The following is a 25,758-nucleotide window of genomic DNA, read 5'->3' as shown; positions in this document are numbered from 1 at the left end:
AATTGTGGCCCACAATGTAGGTGTGGCTTTCTGGGAGGGGAAGGGCTCTAGCCGGAAGTGTCTCGCGACTGGTCTGGCTGTCATTTAGCTTCGGTCGTTTCTGAGGAGAGAAGGACAGCGGCAAAGAAACGCAGTAACGACAAATAAAATAATTAAATAATTACGAGAACAAGGTGACAAAAACATGAGGCCGACGAAGAAACATATTTGATTGAAATTTGATTGGAACTCGCTGCAGTTAATGAACCCAAGGAACGACCGATGACGTAAATTTTGTTTGTTAAATAGTTTTTTTGAAAAAAATAAGAATAAGATTTTGTGTCATTGAAGAAAAGAACAAGACGCTGGGAAATACAGCTCTGTAGGATTAATTTTCTATGAAACAGATTTATAAGGAAACATATCCTCGCCGGCCATTTAGCTTTCTCAGCCGCAGCTTATTTTGCTGTGGTCAAGCGAACGGATCTCGTTGGAGACGTCGCATCTGAGAACACAAGGGTACTAAAAGGTGAAAAAAAGTCAATTTATTCTTCTCGAAACCTGAGCTGGGCTTCGGAAATAGCCTATTTGGAGATGTTCTAGTAAGCTTTTGGCGTGAATTGCTCAGCAGGAGAGGGAAAAGTGGCCTGAATCTTGATCAAACGTTAGACGTCATCAAAATTTTCCTGTATTTAAATGGTCGAGCAAGGTTAAGGCTGTTTGCTGACAAGAAGCAAAAAAAAAACGACGAAAAGGTAAGATCTTTACGTTTTCTTAAACTAGCGCGACCATATACAGATGATTGCAAGGGCAGTGGCGCAATTATGTACGTATGTGATGTGCTAAAAATATTTGTGGAATCGCTAGCGTATTTTTATAGAAACGTCACAAGGCTATAATTAGGATACTAAAAAGCTCCTCTTGGACAGCAATAGTAATTTGTCTTCAAAGAATACGATGACTCGAGAATTAAGATCAAACATACATTACTGAATGTCATTAACAGACTTGCTCCGACTCAAGGCCAGAAATTTCGTAATTTAATTCCCATTAACTTGGCTAGAACGCCCCATCAGCTAACTTTCTCTCGCCCTTTTGTGTGTTGTGTCTGTGTTTGTTTTAGGGAATACAGGGAAGGAGCAAAATACTGAGTGTTTTGGGGGAAAACTATACTGGATCACCTAAATGGGGGATTACGGGTTTGGAGTCTTAGTGCAAAACAACACTGGTAGTAAGTCAGCTTTCCCAGTAAGAATTCACCCACATCTGCAGCCTCCGCATCATCATCAGAATGCAACCCCAAGTCCTGCTGCTTTTATAAATAACAACACAGCTGCCAATGGCAGCAGTGCCGGATCGGCTTGGCTTTTTCCTGCACCGGCAACCCACAGTAACATGCAAGATGAGATACTGGGGTCAGAAAAACCCAAAGTCCAGCAGCAGCAACAGGAGATACAAGAAACGCAAGAAAAACAGCAGCTGTCGCCAAGCCACCAGGAAGCAGGTATTATATCGGAGCTGGAGAAGGCAAGACCAGAGGAGAGTAAAGGGGAAAATGGTACGACGGAGAGCAGCAACGGGAAGGACAAGCTCCGGATCGAGTCCCCGGTGCTGACCGGCTTTGACTACCAGGAGACGACGGGCCTGGGCACTGCCGCCCAGTCCAGCACCTCCTCCTCGTCCTCCCTGACCGGCTTCAACAACTGGTCGGCTGCTATCCCGCCCACCCCTTCCACGATCATCAACGAAGACGTCAGCTTCTTCAACCCGGCCGCCTCGGCCAGCAACGGGCCCCTGCTGTTCCAGAATTTCTCCCACCACGTCAGCCCGGGCTTCGGGGGCAATTTCTCCCCTCAGATCGGACCCCTGTCCCAGCACCACCCCCCGCACCCCCACTTCCAGCACCCCCACAACCAGCATCAGCCGCACCGGAGGTCGCCGGCGAGCCCCCACCCCCCGCCTTTCCCCCACAGGAATGCGGCATTCAGCCAGCTGCCCCATTTGGCTAATAATTTGAATAAGCCGCCTTCGCCATGGGCCAGTTACCAAAGCCCCTCACCCACCCCCTCCTCCACATCGTGGAGCCCCGGGGGTGGTTATGGCGGCTGGGGGGGTTCCCAGGGCCGGGATTACCGCAGGGGGCTCAATGGCGGAATGACACCCCTCAACTCCATCTCCCCACTGAAGAAGACATTCCCGAACAACCACATGCCCTCGCAGAAGTATTCGCGAACAAGCCCGGGCTTCAACCCCAAATCCTGGATGGAAGACAGCATGAGCAGGAGTGAGAACATCTTTCCATTTCAGGTGAGGGGAAGAGCAAGGCGGCCTGTAATATTCTGTATTTGCACGTTTATGCATGCATGCATGTATGTTTTGTAAACCTCCTAGCCACTCAGAAAGGCCTAATCTGATTAACACGAGGCCTTCGCGTAGCTCCATTTGATAGATGCACTGCAGCAACAGACCAGAGCCGTGTGCTGTAAATGCCACAGGCCTGGATGACTAATGTGGCCCTGCCATTCGAGTTCTGTAAGCCATGTCTTGCAGATATAAAAAGACAAGGACAAGTGAGTCAAAAGCAGCGGCTTTTCTTTGCCATTCGGTGAGCTGATGTCAATGTGAGGAAATTTTAATAAAAAATAAAATAAAAGAAATCCAGCACCTTCTAGCAGCTGAATGATGGCCTGCAAAATCATTTAAGCACTTAAACTGTGGCATGCATGCTGAAAATCTTCACCCCGGGTATTTTGTGAATTAAAATAATACTACTAATAATGTTCATTTTTGTTTTAACACTATAAAGCATTTAGCAGTTCAAAATTAAGATGTGATGCAGATGATATTTTTTTTTACTCCTGTTATCTGAAACTGGATTTTCCTGCCAATCCTATCTGCCACGTTCCAGCTCAGTCTGGGCTGACGGGGAAGGTAACCCGATGAGTTTTTGTTATCGATCAGGGAAGACGGAGTAATGCATAGCGGTGACATTTGAATTATTAATTCTGTTCAAAGTTGGTAGGTGTAAAATGTTCGGATCCCTTCATCATGGGCAGTAACTTGTGCTGCTCAAGTTAATGAGAAGTTTAACATTTCATTTTCTTTTCGAGCTGTGCCAACAGTGCAGAATTATCATCCACATGTATAATTGGTACTTTGGAGAGCTGGTCTCAAGTATAAAAGGAGGGGATGTGGTAATCAGTATTTTACTTTTAAAATGACTGTGTCATTCAGTACAGTCTGATAGAATGGGTTTATTTTCTAAGGGGTGTTACCGTAAGTTTCTTCAACCTTATTGTTTTCAAAATCAGGGGTCAAACCTGGTGTTTGCATTTAGAAAGCAAATGGTGGTAAGAAAAGGAAATGGTAAAATATACCTTTTGTAATTATAATATTTCTGTATTAGGTTATAGTAGTTCATGCACCCTTAGGTTTGTATATAGTAATAAGAGGAGGTAGTATGCAAGGTGGAGCTCTCTGATAATCCAGGAAATGTGTAGACATCTTAGCCTTGGAGTGCAGCATGTTAAAGTACTTGTATCTCCTGACTCATTTCGACATTAATTTTGAGAGGCTGTGTGCCCAAAGTAGGAGTTCTTAGCCGGAGATGCATTTCCTTCTTCTTAGAGTTTATATGCACTTAGAGAATATCCAAAACCTTTCATCAAAGAATAAACTCTTTTAAAAAGTATCAATTACTCATTTAAAATGTGCAAGAACGTGGAGGGGGGGGGAGCACAGAAATCATTTAACTGCATCATGCGTGTGCCCAAGTTGACATTAAAAGATATGCATTGGTGAGTGGTGAAAATATTGTCATTATTAAATTGTTTTTTTTACTTACAGTACATGGTTCAGGCCTACAGCGTGGAAGTAACCATGTTGCTGTTTTCTTCAGTGTGTTGAACTGGGAGCGGTTAAGAAACAGGTCTCACAATTCAGACCTTTGAAAACAAGGATGGTGACAATCAAAACAGTTTGTTCTCATCCTGTTTAATTCTGTAAACGTCTGCATACTGTGCACAACGGGAACAATCGAGGAAAAGCAACATCTGACAACTAATGAGCATGATCTGTAATTGTGATGAAAGTTGTCTGAGCATCTGCCTTATCTGAGCACCACGTAAGACGAAAGCAAGCCACAATTACAGAGTCGGAATAAGTTGCCCATATAGTTTAAACCAAAAAATTATAAATGCATTATGTGGCTTCTGTTAAGCGGCTCTCGTGTAATTAATTTTGTCTGCAAATGTTGGTGATTATTATGTACAGCATGGTTCATAATTCAGCTCAGAGGAGCTGGACTTTCCTGGGGCTTAATCCTTTTTGAAGGCACCAACGTTTGCAGTATGAAAAAGAAGTGATAAAATAATACATAGCCTCCTTCTGTGGAAGAAATGAATTCTGCCTAAGCTGTCACAGATGAGGCATTTATGATTAACCAGCAGAATGGAAAACAAGAAAATAAAACATGTGATTTTGGTGATGGATGCTATGCTGTGATGATAGGGTTGTCAGGTCTTGAAAGTGTTGGTTCCCTTTGATAAAATCTGTTACCTTTTAGGATAATACTTCTAACTGCCCAGGGCAGCATCCCTGAAGTGCTGTGATCAGTGCCCTTCGTAATACAGGTTTGGCCGCTTTCGGTTTGTGTCTGGCCAGTTGAAGCACTATTGTGATTGAACAGCATACAGATACTGGTATCTAAGGCAAACAATCTGCTGTTGCTTAGGTCCAGAGGCTATAAACTAAAAAAACAGAGGAGTAAAGTTTTGCAATGGTCAGATTTAAAAAAAAAATAACTACCTGTTAGCCTGTGAAGCTGTATTCAATGGTTAATCTGTTTTAGACGTGGAAATGTACACACTGTGTGCAGATGAGACAAGTTGCAATAACTTGTTTGCTTGTGCTCTGCACAAGATAAGGAGTATACAGTATAAATCAGACTGGGTAATGGAGTCCCTTTCAAAGTTCTGTTTAGGAAAGTCATTGTTAAGGTTTTTGTTTATCATCAAGATCCCATGGAGGTGCCTTACTGCATCCCCCTTTGGTGATCAGCCATGACAGGCTGTGGACCGGATGCCAAAATACTAGATATGGCCAGGATATGGCCTGTCTTTCTGCAGCAGCACAGAGAATGCAGTGACACTGTCGGTCCTGCACGGAGCTGTGTGTTGGCCTGCTGTACAGCCCCATCTTGAAACTAGGAAGCAATAGCCTCGGAAATATTTTACACTTGTGGCTACAAGGCATCCCAATGTCTAGGTTCTTGATGATCGAAGGCTGTGAATGGAGGACACTAACTGTCTTCAGTGTTTCCTTACTAGCTGTGCTAGTTAATTGCTGTAAGCAAGGTTTTGTCAATTGGTACTAGTGGCAAACTATCAGAAACTGAAGATCAAATTAAATCTGTGTGCAATTATATTGAAAAAAATTATGGCTACACGAGCCAATAAAAAACAGTATTACCAATTGACGCCAGCTGATGTTATTGCCTTGATAACTATTAGAAGCTATGGCATCATTAAAGAGGATATAAATCATCACATTTTTGTTGTCTTTAATTTTTGTTTTCTGTGAAATATGGGTAGAGTTAGTATTAGAACACACCCTAGTTTGAATTTTTCCACCCCTTATTTCATAACTTTTGGTTTCTAGTTTTTCAGGTCACAGTCAAATCTATTCTTCTCCTTTTACGTAGCAATTTGCATCCATTAAAAGTATCCCAGGAATGTTGTGATTTGGATTCAAGTTAAAATGCATTTAAGAAATGATTATTAGTTCATCTAGTATATATCCTGTCAGGTACCCATTGTCTGCTGGGTTAGGTCCTGGCCCCATATTGGATGAAGCAGTTATTGAAAACGAATGTATATATGTTTGATTTTGAAAATAATAGCGTACGTATGGTTTGACGATTTTAATTCTTAGTCTGGATTTCCAGTATGAATTCTGTGCTAAAGTCTGTGGTCAGGTTTGTTTACAGTAGTACTGTACTTTAACAATGGAATAGTTCCAGGAACTTATTTTTGGACTGTGGAAAAAGTTTGTCCTTTAATCGGACCAAGCAAATATTGTCATAGATCTGCGTAATTCAGAGTACACACTGTACGAATTGGTTCTGTAGTAAGTGATAGACGACTTTCATACTTACAAAAACAAGTGATTTACTTGGCAATATTGTAAAAGATATACAAGTCAGATATTGTAGTTCTTATTTGAAATTCCAGTTGAATGTATGGGTCATTTTGGTCTGGCCTCTGTAAGATAAGATTACAGTGAAGCATAATGTTTTGTAAGCTAAGCTTTGAACTTTTTTTTTTCTTCCTTCAATTCTGTCATCAGTTTCAATTGTCTCTGTTTTAGGGGGATTTAAAATCGTGAGTGTGGGCGTGTGTACGTGATTGTGTGTGATGTAAATGAATTGTTAGGAGAAACAGAGTCATGAAAAGTAAAGCTTAACTGGGGCATTAAAAAAACTGGAGCATCTGTTTACAGTGTCTGTATTACTGTGGCATCAATTTAAACCTCTGTTCTCCCTGTGAGAAATAAGAAACACTGCTTTACATTTGTAGCACAGCACATATTTCACTTTGGTCTACAATATCTTGGGGGGGAAAACTAATTATGTTGGCTACAATTTAAATTGCTAGATAGAATTATGTATTTAAAGAGAACTTAATTACAAGCTCTAGAGTTGATACAATGAGATTAATATATGCAGATTTTAAGTTTTTATTCTATAGAAATAATATTCAAATTATATCTGTGCTCGTTGTGGGCTTTATCCATCGGTTTCTGCTTCTTAATGCAATGAAGTGGGAAGCTTCTAGCTTATGTGTCACAGATGTTCTACTGCAATATTTTGATCAAGTGCTGCTGCTACACTTTAATTACTTTATTATCAGAGAAAATCACAGGCCCTGTGGAAAAATTTCACACCCCATGCTCCAGAATCTCTGGATTGAAAATTAATATACTTTTAGTGGCAAAGGCATTGAAACTCTTTGAACAGCAACACAAAAATCATCTATGGTGTGGTTTGACTTCCAGATTAATGGTGTTTACAAAAGTGCTATTTCAAAGAAAATCTGTTAGTTTTCTTAATTTCATCTTTGAACATAATAGGTAACACAGTTGTTTCTGTTCATAGCTGCTGCTTTTATTACCAGAGATTTTGGAGTTTGAAGAAAATTTGAAAGAGCATAGGAACAAAATACTGTCTGTACAGTTTTTAATTAGTTTTTTTTCTAAAAAAAGAGTAACAAAAGGACATTTCTAAGGTGGAGGATTTGCTGTTTTCAGTATTTAACATGGTGTAATTTACTGGAATAAGTTTTGCCACAATCTTTAGATTCCAATGCCTTATTTTGTCTACTGTACTGCATTTAACCTACAGTAAGAAATGAAATTGCTCTGTCCCTCTCTTTCATATCAAAACTCTCCTACTTTCAGGGCTTCCAAGTATATAAATAGTTTTACAGCCCAGAATAAATGCCTCACACTGTGTTTTCTGTAGCCACAATACAGTGGAATTACATGATCCTGGTTTGAAGAGGAGAACCTATTTAAACTGGTGACAGCATTGCCCTTTGTGACCACAGAGTCAGCTGAGCTGCTCTTTTCCACTGCTGGCTGTGCCCCAGACAAGTCCCAGGCCCTGCTGCAAAGCCTTTAGGCTTACACGCTCAAAGGAAAAGCTAACAAGTGCACTCACTCAGTGTAAAAAATTACAGCAATGATTTATTTTACAGAAACATACATTTTGTTTTCTTTTCCGAGTCCCATTCTGAAAAAAATAATGTTTTAGAATGTCTTAGAAGATACTAGTATGTAAAGGGGTTTGAATACTCAAAGGACTTCTTTATTTTCTTTTTTTTTCTTTCCATTTAATTTCCATTTTATGGTAATTTAAAGGACAGTACTGTCAGTGGTAGTGTAGGGGTTTGAGAGAGGACTACAAATATTCATCACCTTTTCTAAAAACTAATTGTTTAGTTTACTGGGTTGAGGTTTGGAAAAGCAGTCTTGACCCTCTTATGGGATATTTTTAAGAGGCAGGATCGATGATGTCAGGCAGGCCTTTTTTGTCAAATAATTCTACATTGAAACACTCTTTTGTGCTGTTCTAATCAGATACGTAACAACTGTAACTAAGTTTGTGTGAAAGATCAATTGGTGGGCACATTCTTACCTCTTTGGAGTGCTAAATTTCATGAGACTCATCTAAATTAAAAAGGGCTTGTGCTGGCGTCGATTGTGTTATGCAGATAATAGATCATAGTCTTCCTCCTACTTTAGTGCCAGCTGACATTTCCTTGTAGCTTTGAGTTAGTATGAAAATGTAAATATAGCTAACATCTTCACCCTAAAAAAATTCAAGTTTTTACTGAAACATTGTTTGTCCTTGTCACTGGTCATATACTGAAATGCTCTATCTATATGATTTGTTAGATAAGAGGGACCTATAATGTTAGAAAAGGTTTAGTTATACTGTTTCTTCTGCTATATGGTTCTTTGTAATCACTAGGCATAATATAGAGAAGTATTTATGTTATGGTTTGTTATTCGTTATTTATATCCAATCTGGACAGATTTGAATTGGGAACCTGTGAGAATGGTAAAGAATCTTTTGCTGTTTTTATTATAGTAAATAATAACTGTCCAAAATGGTAATAGTTGAACATGAGGCACCCTGCACTCTCTCCCTCCTGCAACTCTCAGTACACACATTGTTGCACACATACTGCATGTTGCTGTATTGTTTGAAGAGTGGGTGTAAAAGGGACAAAACACACAAAGGAAAGTTTTTATACACATTCCCCCTTTTATTTTTTAATAATTGTGTGACCTCTGATGTAGCACACATGTATTATAGACAAGCTTCATCTAAAATGTTTCCCAGCAGAGTCCCATTGCATAAGGTGCATCGAAGATGGCCTTAGGTAAAGTCCTCAGGTGATCCTTGACTCCATGTTCATTTCTTCTTTACAGTTCTTAAGAGTTTCCTCACTGGGCAACTCCAAAAGTTCCAGTTAAGCTTGAAAGACAAAGGCCCGAGGAAGCAAAGGGAGTGTGTGGTTCTCTATTGGTACTGGTGTCTTTATTACACAGTTAAATAGTGAAAAAGTTATTTAAGTACTATTTATCAAAACTATAATTATCTTGATTATACTAGATTTGCAATACGTATAAAACCATGGATCACTTACTACATAAAAAATACTTTATTCAAAATCTTTCTCATTGAAATTCAGGTACTGATCACCAGTGTAATATTGCTGTATGTCCTTGAGTTACACCTTGAACTTCTTCCAACATTATTTCTATGTTTGGGTTCTGTCAAGTTAGCAATGCGTATACTTACAGATGTGTTGTATGTACAGTATAGCACTGTTGGTACATTTCCAGACTTGCTGTTTCGCTTTACAGAAACAAAGTTGTTAACTATTGCCAGCAGAACTAGGAAAGGCATGGCATTGCAGGGTTGAATGCAGGCTCTGAAGACCAATCAGCACTGTGGGCATGTCTTTGAAAATCCTGTGGTCTACGACGCATGGTTGCATGCATACTGGGCATCTTTAGTTTTTTTTTTGTGGTTCTGCGGTATGTATCGAGACAGCACGTGATTTTTCTTTTCAGTTCTACATCATATTTTGGGAGGATCCAGACATTACGTTAAAATTACTAGTTGGGCTGGTTTGTAATGGTCCTGCTTGGTTTACATGATCAACAGTGTTGGCAGTTTTTTGTGGGTCCTGATACTGTGGATAGAAAAGTTATGATGATTCCTTCTCTTAATGTTCCTTCGGTGTTCTGTAATTCCACTTGATTGATTTTGTACCATTCACTGCAGTTGTGTAAGAAAAAGCACATTTTTGTTTTCAAAAAGCTCTTTATAACAACAACAATAATATGAATACATGTTTTCAGACCCTGCTACACTCACTGTGCGTGTTTGGAAACACCTTCATGAATTAAAAAAATATAGACTAAGCCTATAAAGAGAGAACATGAATGTAGGGATTCTAATTTAGTTGTTTCTTGGCTTTTCTTATAGAGGGTGGATTTATTATGGTTTAGTAGAAACAATCAACAAAAAAGATCTTATAATTTAACAAACTTTTTTGATATCCAGCAGGAGCGCACAAGATCATTTGATGGCTTCAACATGCACTCATTGGAGAACTCCTTGATTGACATTATGAGGGCTGAGCAAGACTCGCTGAAAGGTAGGTTTTTGTCAAATTGATTAGCATTCGGTAGTAATTGATCCAAGAGAATCAGCATACTTTAAATCATTTGGCTTAGGTCTGCTTCAAAGCGAGAAATTTCACACCTCTTCACCAGTGTTTTTTTTGTGGAATTTAACCACATAGAGACATTTTTTTGTGATGGGAATATTTCATGGTATTACTGTAGGCTATGCTTTTTTGTCAGCACAAGCTTTTTAATGTTTTCAAACACCAGTATGAAATGTTACCTTTCTAAATGAATGTTTTAATTCTAAGAAACTAACTTTATCACCAACGAGTATTGAGCTCTCAAAATGAATATTAAACAGCCCAGTGAACCTCTTTTACCATAAAGCAAGCAGTATAGAAAACCTTTGCTCATTGTAAGTACAGTATGATTAGTTTCTAGAAGTGTTTCTTTAACATGCTTTTGTATTGATGTGGTACTCAATATAGGTTCCAAAATGTGTCATTTGCACTTTTTATGATTGTGTTAATATTGTGCTGAGATTCAAGAGTTAGATTGTGAATTTGAAAGACCGGACAAGTCAGTAAGATCTTGAACTGTGGTTTAATATTATTAAATAAAATTTGAATGTGAAATGTATTCATTTATGCTGCTTGTTAGATTGCATTTTTAGGCTAAAGAATATAAAAGGATACACCCGGACATGCTATGCTAGACGAACAATAATGATTATCCTTCATTGATGCTAAAGTCAACCCATCACTGTGTTTTTTGATAATTTTTATTCTGTACATGATGAATATTTGACATATCTGCAGTATCTCTAGGTAATGTTTGTTGCGGATAACCAGTTCTCAGTTAAATCTTAGCAATTTAGCAAGCCGTCTTGGGTGTATTTTGGTCTCAATTGTGAATGTGGGTATAGTAAGCATTTATGGCATTTCAGACAGCTTTGTACACAGCAAAGTATTTAGACTCTAAATTGCAGTGTGGTCTTACATTCAGATATACTGCAATACCACTAAATATGAACCTCCAGTGCTTGTTGAGCAGTATCCTGATTCTTTATGAAATGGCATCAAAAGGAGTTGCATTTAATTAATAATTCCATCTCTTCAGTTGTTGTTTTTTGCAAAACCTTGCTTCAATTAATTTTTCATTGTTAAATGGAATAGTAGGAGCTTTAGTTGACAGTTTTAATTGCTGGTAATGGATAATACAGCAATTGCGTGAAATTAGAAATATTTTGCATTTGGATAGATGAATATGGGACCTTAATGTCCTAAGAATGTATTTTTGTTTGCATGCTAAAGTGGAATCTTAATTGTTCTGTATTTAGCTTTTTTCTCCTGAATGTAGTCAGAAATTTTGGGGTGAAATCCTAAAAACAATTCTGATGACTGCAAGTCTGTTGTTTGAAAACCGTATAGTCGTACATCGTTACGGCTGGACAGATGTGTGAATTAACCTTCCTGAGAAATGTATGAAGTATTTGTCTTTGGAGCTTCATGTATTCAATGGAAACCGAGACAGTGTAGCCTTTATGCTTTTTGAAACAGCTGTTATGAAATCTTGCTGTGATACCATATTTCACTGGCAGGAAAAGGTTGTTTTTTTTGCCTGTTTGCCCAAGGTTGAAACAAACCTAATGTGTGACCATTATTTATAATGAAACAATAAAAGAAACTCAGGTATCAGATTTTTTTTATATTGTTTTTTTGACAGAGTGCTAAAAGTGGTCTAACAAGATAATAAAATTAACCTCTGCACTGTCGCATGCATTTTTACATACGTTTTGAGACAACAATATAATTAACGTTTTCTCAATACCATTCAAGGATTGTTTTAGTATATTAATAATTCCCTTTAACTGAGTTACTTAAGTAAACTTCCTACAGGAAGGTTTGAAATCACCATATCCTGGTTTGAACCGTGTGTTTACTTTGCTGCCCGAAAAGGCTCAAAGCCAATAGGGAGCTTCCTAAACACAGGTGCACATTTTTTTTACCTGGGGGAGTTTGCATGAGGTTGAAAAATAATGTACAATACGTGCTTGCACTTGTACGGGTGCATTGCCTGTAGATGTCGATTTCCCTGCAGGCTATTGTGGTATCATCCCCCTCTACAGTAGGATTAGTATTGCTAATCCAGGGGCGTATCGGGGAGATAGGGATTCTACAGACTTTGCAGCATATAAGAAAAACAAAACCTTGGATCTCAGGATATAATAAGCCCATGTGGGAGACTCCCCTCAGTATTGCCTAATTCAGAACACTTGGAACGTAAGAACACTGTGTGAAGATTTGCTTATAGCAGCCTAGTGACATTTCAGCTGGCAAGGGTGGGGTTTGGGTTGGATTTGATCTCTGTACTGCACTGTGCAGTCTATTTACAAAGGCATATTAGCCTAATTCTTTTGTGGTTGGTGAGTTGGTGGTGGGGACTTTTAATTGGGTTTAAACTAAGAATTTGATCAATGTAAAGTCTAAATGCATCTCCTCTTTCACTTGGTGTGTCTTTAATCTTTTAACAGATTTGCACTATGGTAACAGAATAGTATTGCCACTGAATATCATTGACTTTGTTGCAGTATGATTCAGATGGTTTTAAAAAGGGAACATCACTGAATTAGCACTGTTTGGGTCTGAAATGGGTTCAGTGTTCTGTGCCGTGGTAAGGGAGATCACTGGTGCTAATATAGAGGTATGATCGATCTGGCATGATCGGAATCCATTGCTGAAGGCAGGCCTGTGATGGAATACTAAAAAGTCGAGTGCTTTCATGCCCCTGTGTGCTAGGACCAGCAATCTTTACTTTGTATAAGTGTAAAATCTTTATTTTTACAGTTCAGCTTTCAGTTGCTCTTTTGCACTAGCTTTATTTAATGAAATTAAATCTGCAAGATTTCCTTTGTACCACACAATTTAGATCTGTTTTGTGCACAATTTAATATTCTCTATGATTTCTTTATACATTTTCACAGCAAAAATGAGTTTATGGTCCAATTTAACTGATAAATTATTTTAAAATTGATCTGTTAATTGATTTGTGTTTTCTTTGCTTGGTTAAAGGTCGTTTAGGATTCTCACATCAAGGGGGAGATAGTCCTTTGCCCATAAATGGTATGACAACATGTTTAGTTGCTTTATTGGTTTTATTTTATACTAACACCACAGATTGAGTCTTTATATATTTTGGCCATGCTAACTAAAGAAAATCAGAATTGTTCTGTGCTCTATGATAGCCGATTACTGCAGCATGCAAAGATAATATGTTACACAAAAGAAAAACAGTTGGTAGAAATATTGTAATAGTGCTGTTGTTAACCCTCAAGTGAAAATAATCAAAACTTGCCTTTTTACTAATACTCTACTATTAAACTAAACACATTAGTGATGTAATTACTAAGAATCTTCAGATTAATCCCAGTTTGGAGCAGTCTGTCTTGTGTAACACAAAAGATCAATGTTCAGTACACATGGATGCCATCATAGGGGTTATAACCAAGCTATGCCTTGACTGCACCTTGTGACCTACGTACTTACAGTTCTGTTGTCTTGTTTTGCATGCAGCAAGGACATATGGGAGGCGACGAGGTAAAACATATGAAATAATTTTTAAATGCATTATGTATAAATGTAATCCATTTTTTTTGTGTGTGAAGGCCACAGCACGTCAATCATCCCTTCCATCTTTGCACTTCACTTGATAATTGAAGGCATGGCAGCCTGCTGTTTAATTAAATAAAAAGCGTGAGCTGGAAGGAGCAGGGAAACGTATATCTGTGCCTTTCCAGTGTCTCCGCTGTAATACAGGAAGCTCATCTTAATGGTATTCCCGTGTGACTGACATAAATGCAAGTGCTTTCTGTCTCCTGTGTATTTCTCTGAGAGAGGTCACTTGCATGTTGATGAGCCCTCAAACACATTTAATTGACGGCCTCCATGAAAGACATGCATGCAAACGTTCATGTAATCCAAACGCTCACAGAAAAGGATACTAGAATTTAAATGTTATTAAGTCTTTTTTTGAACGAATTATAGCTTTAACCTTTAAACTCAAAAGAAAATTCATCTTGGAGCGTTTATTGGAATTTCAAGCTGAAATGTTTGCCTTCAGGACTCACGATAAGCGCTTTTTGAACTGATAAGGAGGCTTCAGCTTATGATGGTGGGCAAAAAAGCCAAGATCACAAATCAGTCCTTTGTATGTAGTGTTTCACAGTACAATCTGCTTTAATATTTGAGAGAGCACACATGTAATCTACATTTTGTCTCCAGTCTGCAGAAATAAGGAGATGCACAAAACGGCTATAGCTTTGATAACAGCATGCAACTTTGTACTAAGAACAGCAACAAAGTTACCTAGAAGTCATGTACTGTGTGTGCGAGCTATCTGCAACTCTCTGAGCTGCCTCCTTTGGTCAGAAGCTGCATAGTCCTCTAGAAAACCACTTTAAAATATCTGATGAAAGATGGCATTATTCCTGTAAACTGAAAGCAGTTTGTGTCCTCATGACAATCTTTCCACTGCTCTTCACTCATCTCTCATCAAAACACACTTTTTATCTTTGAATTATCACATACAAATTGTGATTTTCCTTACCACATGCACTATTATTTTATCATGAATTAAGAACTGCCTAATTGAACATTGATTGGAGTGCAGGCATATTTTACTAGTTTGTATTATTCGTAAATCCTATAACTATGGCTTTTTTGTTAACAGATTTTTAATAAAGTCTGATTTATCACAGTGGGCCTAGGGACAGGATTGGGCATGACAGTGTTGGAGCTGTTATTGGTTGTAATACAGTGTTGTTCTTGAACACGTGCATGTGACAGCCATTTGATTGCATGCTGGCTGAGACAGAATGACAGTAAATATGACAGGGCGCTAGATCTCTTATGTAAAGAAGCTTTATGTTTCATTGTGATCGGTGCAGTTTTTGCTTCAGCACAGAACAATCTTTAGCAATTTACCCCAAGGATGTCTTTCCCTAAAATAACAATCCTCTACAGCGTCTCTGTCACATTGTTGTTTCGACTCAGTTCTTATAAAATGCAATTTCAATTACTTGCCATGTTTGCTGTAGAACTGGGGAAGGAGGATTTAAAAAGCAATACTGATAGTTTTGCTGTTCAGAGGGTTAGTGTGTTCTTCATTTGTTTCAATGGAAGTCCAAGAGAAGTTCAAAATGGATTGCAAGCATTAAAGATAGCTGGTGGAAATGAAACTCCAATTACATGTAGGTTTAAAGCTATATGCTGCAAAGCAAGAAACGGGGAGTCACAAGTGGCAGAATAAATAAAACAAATGTATATCACTGCAGTTGGGTTTGAAGTAGGGTTATGTTGTAACTGATTTTAAATGTGATGCCGTAAACTAATATGATGCAGATGCACCAGTCCTGTTCTCATCTTTCTGTATTTTGTGAATACTGTTCTGTATTTTAGAATACAGTTAATTCTGTGATTTTGATGCACAATTCCTTCTTCGATTTTGTTAGAATACTTTTTTTCTTTATTCCAGATATGTCTTAGAATCACTCAAGAGAAATTCAGCCCATGTAAAAGTAAATATTTCAGTAGCTGGCTGTCGGAGCTGCAGCCTGGCTGCTGGCGCTCACTGCATGTTTTCTGTTCCATGTGTCTTCTCAGGTCATTCCTCTCTCTTCCCTATGGAGGACGGATTCCCGGATGATGACCGACCTGAGCAGAGTCTTCCTGGCCTAGGCTCCCCTCACTGCTTTCCCCATCAGAACGGGGAGCGAGTCGAGCGCTACTCTCGAAAAGTGTTCGTCGGAGGCCTTCCTCCCGACATTGATGAAGGTATGGTCATGGAAAAGTGCGGAATGATGAAACCGGGACCACTGTCCTAAGTGTTTGTGGGAGATCCACTGCCAGACAATATACAGTTTTAATAAGATGATATAGAAGGAATGTCAAAAAAGAGGCCTTCATTCAACGGTTTTCCAACTGCTTTTTCCAATTCTGGGTTGCCGGGGAGCTGGAGCCTATCTCAACAAAGAAACGGGTGCAAGGCAGGATTCATCCTGGATGGGACACCAGCCCATCGCAGGGCACATACAATCACACTCAAACCTGGGCCAATATTCCCAGAAGCCTATTAACCCACCAGTATGTCTTTGGACTGTGGCAGGAAACCGGTGCCCCCCCGAGAAAAACCCATGAGAACATGGGAGAACATTCAGTCGTTCCTGAATGGAACCTAGGGCCTCAGCACTGCGAGGCAGCAAGGCTAACCACTGAGCCACTGTGCTGAAGAGCTTTCATGTTTGGATTAGATCATATTTACTTAATTCTTTGTCATTGAAACATTCCCATAATACTGGTAAAATGTATCGGAAATATATATAAGTTTCCATAACATATTTCCAAAAGTGGTGTGGGTACACAGGAGAAAAACTGCACTTCTATTTAAATCTGTCGCTCAGGAATTCCGAGCCATTATATTATATAACACTAACTTTTTTTTTCTGTCTTTACTAGGGGCCAATTAACATGGTAGGATAGCAAACATTTTAGTTCTGATAGGGGGCAATTCTTCTGTACTATTCACGCACCTGTTTTTTTGTAATATTGTTCGGAAACCTTTCAAATCACGTTGACCATCGGGATCTTTTGTTTGCAGTTTACGAGTTCAATAGCTCGAAAACTGGATTCAAGAATCGAAAGAATAGAAGAGAAATGAATATTTATTTACCTGCCTGAAAATGCAACACTCCTGAAATAGTACTTCTGAGATCTTTATTTCTTCTTTCTTAATGAAAAAAGAGAGCGTACTGCCCCTGTTAATCTGTTCATACTGCCCCTTTTGTACTTTTTTCCTCCAAAAACGACTTGATGAAACGTTTGATGTACATGCAAATGTATTCCCTATGTTGCACCATGAAATATTGCAGGTTTTGTAGATTGCTTTAAACATTTATTTTTTTTATCTGGTATTGAAAGCTTATTTTTATATAGTATAAATAAGTAAAATAAATAAGTAATTTATATCAAAACCTTTGCATTCTAGATGAAATAACTGCTAGTTTCAGGCGCTTTGGACACCTTTTCGTGGATTGGCCTCACAAAGCAGAGAGCAAATCTTACTTTCCTCCAAAAGGTAAGGAATACCAAGTGGGTTTAAAATGGAAAAATGCAGAGTGTTTGTTTGAGGTTGTACAGGAGATGCACCTGCCCACCTGACTTGTCTCCTGTCTGGTTGGCCAGGTTATGCATTCCTTCTTTTCCAAGATGAGAGCTCAGTTCAGGCCTTGATTGATGCTTGTATTGAGGAAGATGGCAAGCTGTACCTCTGTGTCTCCAGTCCCACCATTAAGGACAAACCGGTAAGAATCCCGGCAGCTATCTGATTTGCTATAATTATACCATGCCTTTTAGTTTACTGTAAGAATGCAGTAGTTTTTTGTTTTTTTGGGTGTAGAAGGGAAATGTGTGCTTATATTTATTATTGCTTGCTTTAGATTCTTGACATGCAACAGTGCCCAGCAGACTAAATTGCTTCTTTTCTGGATTCATAATATGTGCTAATCCCACGTTGATAATAATAGGTTCAGATTCGCCCTTGGAATCTCAACGATAGTGATTTTGTGATGGATGGCTCCCAGCCCCTAGATCCAAGGAAGACTATTTTTGTGGGTGGCGTTCCACGTCCTCTTCGTGCAGGTAGTGTGCTCTTTAAATCAGTAAACCAAACAATATGTACACCCCCTTATGTACCCCATAGAAAAATAGTTGTAGTTTTTTTTATTCAAAAACTGTGGCAGTGGAAGTTTTCATTTTGGGGGTTAATTTGATGTATTCAAGGTGGCTGCACAGTTTAGTGTCAGGATAGCTGTCTTTATTGCTGAGAAGTTTGTGTGATCCCAGTTATGTTTATCAAATGCGTTGGTCATTATATGTTGCGAGACATAATATTAATGAGACATCGGGCAACCATAATGAATACAACACAACGAGGATCATGCCTTTAATTCAGCTGCTGACAGTTTATGCAGTTTGTATGTGATACGTATGGGCATTTACAGCAGGAAGCTGATAGTGTATTTAAACATGTGGCTTGTACCCTGTAATGTGCTGCCTTCTCATGCTCCTGCTGTGTACCGTAGTGGAGCTTGCCATGATCATGGACCGGCTGTATGGAGGAGTTTGCTATGCAGGCATTGACACAGACCCAGAGCTGAAGTACCCCAAAGGAGCTGGGCGGGTCGCCTTCTCTAATCAACAGAGCTACATTGCTGCTATCAGCGCACGCTTTGTGCAGCTGCAGCACGGAGAAATTGATAAACGGGTGAGTACATAGCCACAGTGCAGGGTCTTCTTCACAGGCAGTCCCAAAACCGAGAGCAACAACAGGGCCTGATGGCGGGAAGCCTGTGATGAATGAAGGAATTGTTTAGTCAGTCTAGCCATTCGTTTGATAAGCTGTGTAGTGGCTTTTTTGGTGATGCGTCATGAAGCAACAAATTGCCCAGTTCTTTTATCAGTCATTTGGTTACAGCTGAGCACTGACAGGCAGAATGATCTTCCCTTGTTTGTAAATATTGTGTTAAAGTTGGGGTGTTGGGTCTAATGGCGGCTCAGCACTGTTTTAGGAAAAGTCATGCCGCTGTTCAGTTTGCTTTGTACGCCATGATGAAAAGTGTAGATGGTATTCACGTTTTTGTAAATGTACACAACTGTGAATGCACATTATTTGAAATATTGTTTAAAGCCCAGTGAAATTAGATTCTGTTCCTTAAAGAAAAAACATGAAAAAGAAAAACATATTTCATTAATATTGTATTAAATCTACACTGTCTTCAAGGACTGATATCAATAGCCTTGTGCTCTTACAGCTTTCTTGATTTAAAAAAAAGGCTGCGATTACCTTCATCAAGTTGAAATGATAGTTTGTGTACGTTTTATTTGAATGACAATATCATCATAATCAAAGTGTTGTAGAACACGTGCACAGCTTGCTTTCCGATATATTGTAATCACCTAGGTACAAAAGTCTTCTCATTTTAATAGCAGAATACATTTTGCATTGGTTACAGATTCTCTAGGCAAAAACCAGTAGAGTTTGCCAGACCAGGTATTTACTATGTAAAATGACCACATTTGTTTTCTGCTGTTTTATGGATTGTTTTGTACACTGCCTCTGAGTACTGCATTGAAGTTGTGAATTGCCTAGATTTCCACTTGAGCTCTGATTTCAGTCGGAAGTGATAAAAGGTTATTATCTGTAGTTGTTTATAGATGTCTTATGATTTAATGCACAAGCTTAAGAAGAATCCAGAATAGGGCCCATTGGTGAAATAAGTCAAACCCTTGTTAATCTCCTTATTGACATCTCCCTCAAGTATGAGCATTTGAATTATACTTATGTATGTTTGAATCATTTTAATGCCTCAGGCTTTATAGATTAGAGTGATAAAACAAGTAGATTTGCAGTTACAAAACACACTTGCTTCTTTCAGCGTGTTCACCTGGGTTTTTAAGACCATCTAAACCCTAGTTTCTCATTCGGAGAAGAAGGGACTGTTGGTCACTGAGAATGCGAGATGAATCTATTTGTAATGGCAGGGTAGTTGTTTTTTGCCTACTGCTCTTTAGTCTACAATCCCAGGAACCTGTCTCTTGAGCGGTAACTGACGGTGTGTTTTTTTTTTCTTTGTTTTGTTTTGTGCGCTCGGACCTTCCCCGCACTGAAGGTGGAAGTCAAGCCATATGTCCTCGATGATCAGCTGTGCGATGAATGTCAGGGGACCCGCTGCGGTGGGAAGTTTGCCCCGTTCTTCTGTGCCAATGTAACCTGTCTACAGTATTACTGTGAATATTGCTGGGCTGCTATTCACTCTCGGGCTGGCAGGGAGTTCCACAAGCCACTGGTAAAAGAGGGAGGAGATCGCCCTCGGCACATTTCATTCCGCTGGAACTGAACCAGCACGGTCGTCTCGAGCTGCAAACGTCATACAAAATAAATGCACTTTTCTGTTGCTGGTTCCTTTTTTTTATTTTTAATCTGGTTTTTACTATTTTTTTATTTTTATTTAATCTTATTTTGAAACTGGAATTTCTTTTTAAAAGAACACGTAGAAAAAGAAAAGTGAAATCCATTTTTACTTTGACTCCATTTGGTTTTTTTTTTACTAGTGCACATGGGACTTGAATGCATTTAGAGCTGTTTATGAGATATATATATATACATGTATTTATAAACAGCTTCCAGTTAAAAAATGTAGTTGTAATGATCCAAATCTGGTGTCCTTTACCTTTGAAATGTATGAAAGTAGTACAATTTTAAATATTTTACAGTGCAGATGTTTGCGTTAATTCTTCATGAACATTAACTTTTTATCCACTGAGGGGTGTAGGTTTCACCTCATATGAAGTATGATAGAAACCTTTGTGCTTCTTTCGTATGTTTCAGAGTAAAGATATGACTTTATATATTTTTCGGAGCTTCATTGGCTAAACCTGGACTAATTTTTGGAAATCATTAAATTAAAGTAGTTGCTTGAGGAAGAAAAGAGAAAAGAAGAACGCTGAGAGATCCTGAATTGGCTTTTGATTACAAAAGGTTTCTTGCTAAAGAAGGGTGCACTTATTTCTTTATTTTAGGATGCAGATTTGAAATAAAATCTCCCAGTAGTTAACCAAAGCTTGATCTAAATTGGTGTAAACATAATAGCTGCAGACTGGTGTTTCCTTTCCTAGAGTCTAGTTAGTGCATTTCTTTAGACCATCCCAATGTTTAAAGTTATTAATTTCATTATAAAACTGTTAGCATTTGTTCTCCATTTTGACATGCAAAACCTAATACCTCAAGCTTTGCTGCTAATGTATTGAGTATGGTGTAGAAAACAAGCTTTCCCCCTCCTTAAACATTGTCCAACATGAGAATCAAAGGGATAAGGCATCTTCCGAAGGTACAGATTTTTAAAAAGGCTTCTCCTGTTAGTTTTTTTTTCCTCTCTTTGCTGGCAGGATTAGAAACTGAGACTGTGCTCATCACAAATAAAATAAGAAATATAGTTAGTTAACCAACCAGGCCAAGCCTCTGTTAAGACATTTAAACCACCTTGTATCTGCAACCCTTTAGCAAACATGAAAGCACAGTAATATTCAGGACTGCTGATACCGAGCCCTTGTTTGTGCACGTCAGTGGAACTCTCCCAAACTCACAGATGACCTATTTTATTTAACGCAAGAAACAATGGTGAAAGGAAATAGAAGTTAGTGTAATTGACAAATTTATAAACCTAAGTCCCTTTCTGTATCACTAGTGCCAACTTGACTAATGCATGTGGTAGTGTAACCAACATATAGCATGTGATGCACAATAAATAGTCTAGTTGTTGCATGCGCTGCAGGTTGGCATTTAATATGTCTGGCCACCTGCAAGTTATCCACTCAAATGACGACTGCAATAAAGAGGTGAAACCTAGGTACTTTGGGATCTACAGCCAAAGATGGTTGTGCAACGGTGAGGAATGAACATTTTCTTTTCTTTATCATGATGTTCAGATGGGCTCCAGCAAACCAAAGATTGGCCTCAAATTGTTAAAGAGAAGTTAAGAGACCTGCACGATACAAGAACTGCTAGTTCTTTTTAAAGGTAGAGGCATCATCAGAAAAATCCATGTTCCAAAGGTCAAAATGGAGACATTTGTTGCTAGACAGTTGAACATCTTAGAGAAAACTGCATTAGCTTACTTACGAACAGGTTATGGAAAACAAAAGCTTACGCTAGTGTAGGTAATTCCAGTAGTATCTGAATTTGCTTACATATAACTTGTCAGGGATTTTAGTGCTGAAATATAACTTATTAATATAGTAGTGAGAAATTATCCTTGTTTTGGCTTGATGGGTGTATTGTTGCACCAACTCTACCATGACTTAAGTTAGGGGGTGTGGTGGGTTAACATTTTAGTAGTATAACACTTTTTGAAGAATTTGCTGTTAATGAGAAAAAATTCTTTTGTACATGGCCTGCTGATTTTTTGGTACAGTGTTTTCTAGCTAAATTATTTTGTCATGCACATATAAACATTTATTATGCACTACTTTTCTATATCTTTTTTTCCAACAGTCATTTTAGGCACATTTTTCACAAATGGGAAAACTCCTTTTTGCAATACCTCAATTTTTCACATTGTGAAAGGTAGCTTTTGTACTTTTGTTACTGAGAGATCTGCATATATGGTAAACTTCATTTAAAAGAAAAAAATTGAATGATTTTAATATATATTATTTTCAATTCTGCTTTTTATACATTTCAGTGCTGAGGAAACTTTTTAACTATATAAGCGTGCACTGGTGTTGTGAATTTGAGTCTGCAGAGGAGATCGAAAGTGTATTGCTAAAGATCTTATATCTTTTCCACTAGTTTGTTTCTGTATGAACTGAAAACAAATGATCTTAAAGCATGATGAGAATAGGTTGTCATTAAACTAATGTTAATATTTCTAAACATGCATTCAGCACCTGGCTATATTAGAAAACAAATTCTGTCTCCCTCACTAATGGTAGCAGAAATATAAATATATTACGAATACAAAATTTGGTATATGTTAGGCTGTTATCTTGTACCACAAGAATGGATGTTAGGTGTTTAAATATTTTAAATTTAAAATATATATTCTTGAACTGCCAACTAGCTCATATTGTAATCCTTAGCATGCATGAGGAAAAAATGAATACAGGAATTAGCTTTTGAAATTTAATTGTCGTGGTTGTGATACAGACGTGTTTATAAAGTTTTAATTTCTTAAGGACCCCCATGTGTTAATCTGTATGCCTTCTCCATACACAGACCTCTGCAGAATGCACAAATAAAACTCTAAAATAGACTTTGCAGTGCAGGATTTGAGCATTCTATAGGACACTGTTGGAAAGACTTGAGAATTCACCCTGCTCCCCTGCCCTTTGTGTTGAAGAGCCTAAACCTTTTGCGAAAGGGGATTTAAGACTTGAATGTGGTAAATGTCGCAAGTTAACTTCGAGTTGTTATGTGCAATACTTTTTTTGAAATTTTTTCAGAAAAGAATCTTTGCAATGTAATTCTTTAATGCCATTTTTAATTGCAGACATTTAAAGAAGATGTTAATATGTTTTTCACAGTCATTTTCTACTGTTATTGTAATCCTTTTCATGCTGGTGTTTGTAAAAAAAAAAAGAAATCAAACTATTTGTACTAATATAAATAATTGAAGTTATTTTTAAAACATTAAAAGTTTTGTGCTCATTTGCTTATTTTGTTACTTTATTTCAAGCTACTGTGATTGATAGCATTGTAATTATTAGGTCAATAATGTATTTAGCAGTTTATTGGTATATTTTTAATTGGAATGTATAATTCATTTTTATAATTTTGATCAGATTTTTGTTATATTTTTGAGGTGAAGCTTTTAATATGTTAAAGTGTCTAGTTTTTACTAATTGCTATATTGTGCTCAACAATATATGGTTCACATTTTCAGAAGGAAAAGATATTTAAATATTTGTCTGTTAATGATGTTACTTAATGGCAAAATTTCAATAGTTTTTAACTGTGTATGGGAAGGTTGTTGTATTTATTAATAGCATTTTTTACTTCAGATATCACCTTAATTTTTATTATGTCATTTCACATTTATAAGTTCCTATTTTTGTATTTTTCTTTCTAATTAAGTTATGTAATACAAATGTCCATATTTCTAGAGTTGGTCTGTAGAAGTGCTAGTGAAAAAAGGAATCTAATGTTATTTAATTGTTTGCAGCCAACTATTTATAACAGTATGCATAATTTTTAAATATTTGTAATGTGAAATGTTGAATGAATAAAAACTTAACTGTGAAAAAAGTGAATGGCATTTTCATTTGCAATACAGGCTCAAGATGTTCTGAGTAGGTATTAAGAAAATTGTTTGTTGTAGTTCTTGTCCTAAGGGAATGTATTATTGTATAAGAGAATTAAACACACACGTTCTTTATACTGGTTGCCACAGGGGGAAGTCTTTAAACTTCAAAAACATCCAGGTTCTGTCACTTTTAAATGTAGCCTTACTTTAATCTTTGCATTGAAAACGTAATAAAGTTGAGATATATTTACTGTAATTATCATGGTATATTTTCCTTGCCATTTGCAAATTTGTATCAAATTTAAAAATAGTGGTTTCTCCTTCATTCTATGCACCAATCAAGATATAACTGAAGGGGTTTGTGGGTAATGACTGTAGGCCTATTAATCTACTGTGCACTTTGTATTCAATATAAATGTCTAAACAGATCTATTAAGTCTATTGTTAAATTAGACACTTTTCTAGTGTTGCTTTCATGCCTTCAGAGTAAAACATAAATCAATTACCGAGCCGAGATCATAATTGAAAACCTTGCTTTTGAAATCTGCAGATACCAAGCAGAATTTGTGTATTTGTATGATGTACTCTTGGACAATTGTAGCTTCTAGCAGTCAAATCTCAGTATTAATTTATAAACATCCGTGACGTTCACACTTAAATCAGGTCATGTGTATTTTTAGAGTTTAACGGAGTTCTATTTTTGCCGTCTTCATACAGGCATACGATTATAAAGCAACTTAACAATACACTGTGGAATAAATGTGCAAAACATTTATTTCGAAAACCTAAAACTGTAATCCTTACAAAACATATCTGGCATCTAGAAAGCAATTTGGTTTTAAAAAGAAGAAAAATGATTTAAAAAGAATGCTCAGTAGTGAAAAAAAGTCAATTATAAGAAAAGGTGAAAATGCAACATAACGTATTTTGAAATGAATACATGTTTATTGTTTCATATGTTTATTGTTTCTTAAAGTGCAGTTGAAGACCTGCCTGGTTGACAGTGATGCTTTGGTCTTCTGCTTGCATGGAGGGATGGAATGTCAGTGTTGACATTGAAATGACAAAGATATCTGCAGCAGGACATTGCACTCCCATTTTTCAAAGCCTAATCATCTTCAGCTCAATGCCTCCACCTAGTGTTTCTATTATTAATGGCTGTGTGTTAGAAACCTAGAACTGCACAAGGTTTATTTTACCTGACCTCTTGAATACTTCTCATTCAGAGAGTTGGTTTAATAATAATAATTATAATGGACACTTCACTCAAAGTGCTTTACAGGTAATGGGGACTCCCTTCAACCACCACCAATGTGCAGCATTCACCTGGATGATGCGACGGCAGCCATAGTGTGCCAGAACGCTCACCACACATCAGCTATTATCGGGGAGGAGAGCAGAGTAATGAAGCCAATTCATAGACGGGGATTATTAGGAGGCCATGATTGATAAGGGAAATTTTGGCCAGGACGCCGGGCCTCATACTGGGGCATTAGGACCCACATAGACTGCAGGGTGAGTGCCCCCTGCTGGCCCCACCAACACCACTTCCAGCAGCAACCTTAGTTTTTCCCAGGAGGTCTCCAATCCAGGTACTGACCAGGCTCACACCTGCTTAGCTTCAGTGGGTTACCAGTTGTGAGTTGCAGGGTGATATGGCTGCTGGCTTTAATTATTGCCATGCATTTTAATTGTGGACACTGGCATCTGGAAGACTAAGT

At 37.8% G+C, this 25,758-nt stretch overlaps 1 protein-coding gene across 6 annotated transcripts; it reads left to right on the top strand.

The window, feature by feature from the left end:
• Positions 1-51: 51 nt before the first annotated feature.
• On the top strand, positions 52-24,039 carry cpeb4b (cytoplasmic polyadenylation element binding protein 4b). Of its 6 annotated transcripts, none has more exons than XM_088604081.1 (11): positions 52-734; positions 1,103-2,286; positions 10,121-10,211; positions 13,254-13,304; positions 13,755-13,778; positions 15,843-16,013; positions 17,224-17,313; positions 17,421-17,539; positions 17,762-17,876; positions 18,320-18,501; positions 19,907-24,039. In XM_088604081.1, exons 2-11 carry the CDS (start codon positions 1,165-1,167, stop codon positions 20,132-20,134), a joined length of 2,193 nt encoding a protein of 730 aa, XP_088460207.1. In that variant the 5' UTR covers positions 52-734; positions 1,103-1,164; the 3' UTR covers positions 20,135-24,039. The 6 variants fall into 6 exon arrangements, with proteins under 6 accessions (XP_088460207.1, XP_088460206.1, XP_088460210.1 ...); XM_088604080.1 differs by having other exon boundaries at positions 10,118-10,211; XM_088604084.1 differs by lacking the exon at positions 13,755-13,778.
• The last annotated feature ends 1,719 nt before the right edge of the window (positions 24,040-25,758 follow it).

Source organism: Lepisosteus platostomus, chromosome 13 (genome assembly GCF_059453375.1).
Source record: "Lepisosteus platostomus isolate fLepPlt1 chromosome 13, fLepPlt1.hap1, whole genome shotgun sequence".
Taxonomy (NCBI): domain Eukaryota; kingdom Metazoa; phylum Chordata; class Actinopteri; order Semionotiformes; family Lepisosteidae; genus Lepisosteus; species Lepisosteus platostomus.
Note: the sequence above shows the minus strand (reverse complement) of the source record. Positions and strands in the feature narration are given on the sequence as shown.

Bases quoted from the DNA above. Each gene is read 5' to 3' on its own strand.
- cpeb4b (XM_088604080.1), top strand. From the start codon at position 1,165: ATGGGGGATTACGGGTTTGGAGTCTTAGTGCAAAACAACACTGGTAGT. The intron at 2,287-10,117 runs GTGAGGGGAAGA...TTTGATATCCAG, and splicing joins AGAACATCTTTCCATTTCAG to CAGGAGCGCACAAGATCATT. The intron at 17,540-17,761 runs GTAAGAATCCCG...TGATAATAATAG, and splicing joins CCACCATTAAGGACAAACCG to GTTCAGATTCGCCCTTGGAA.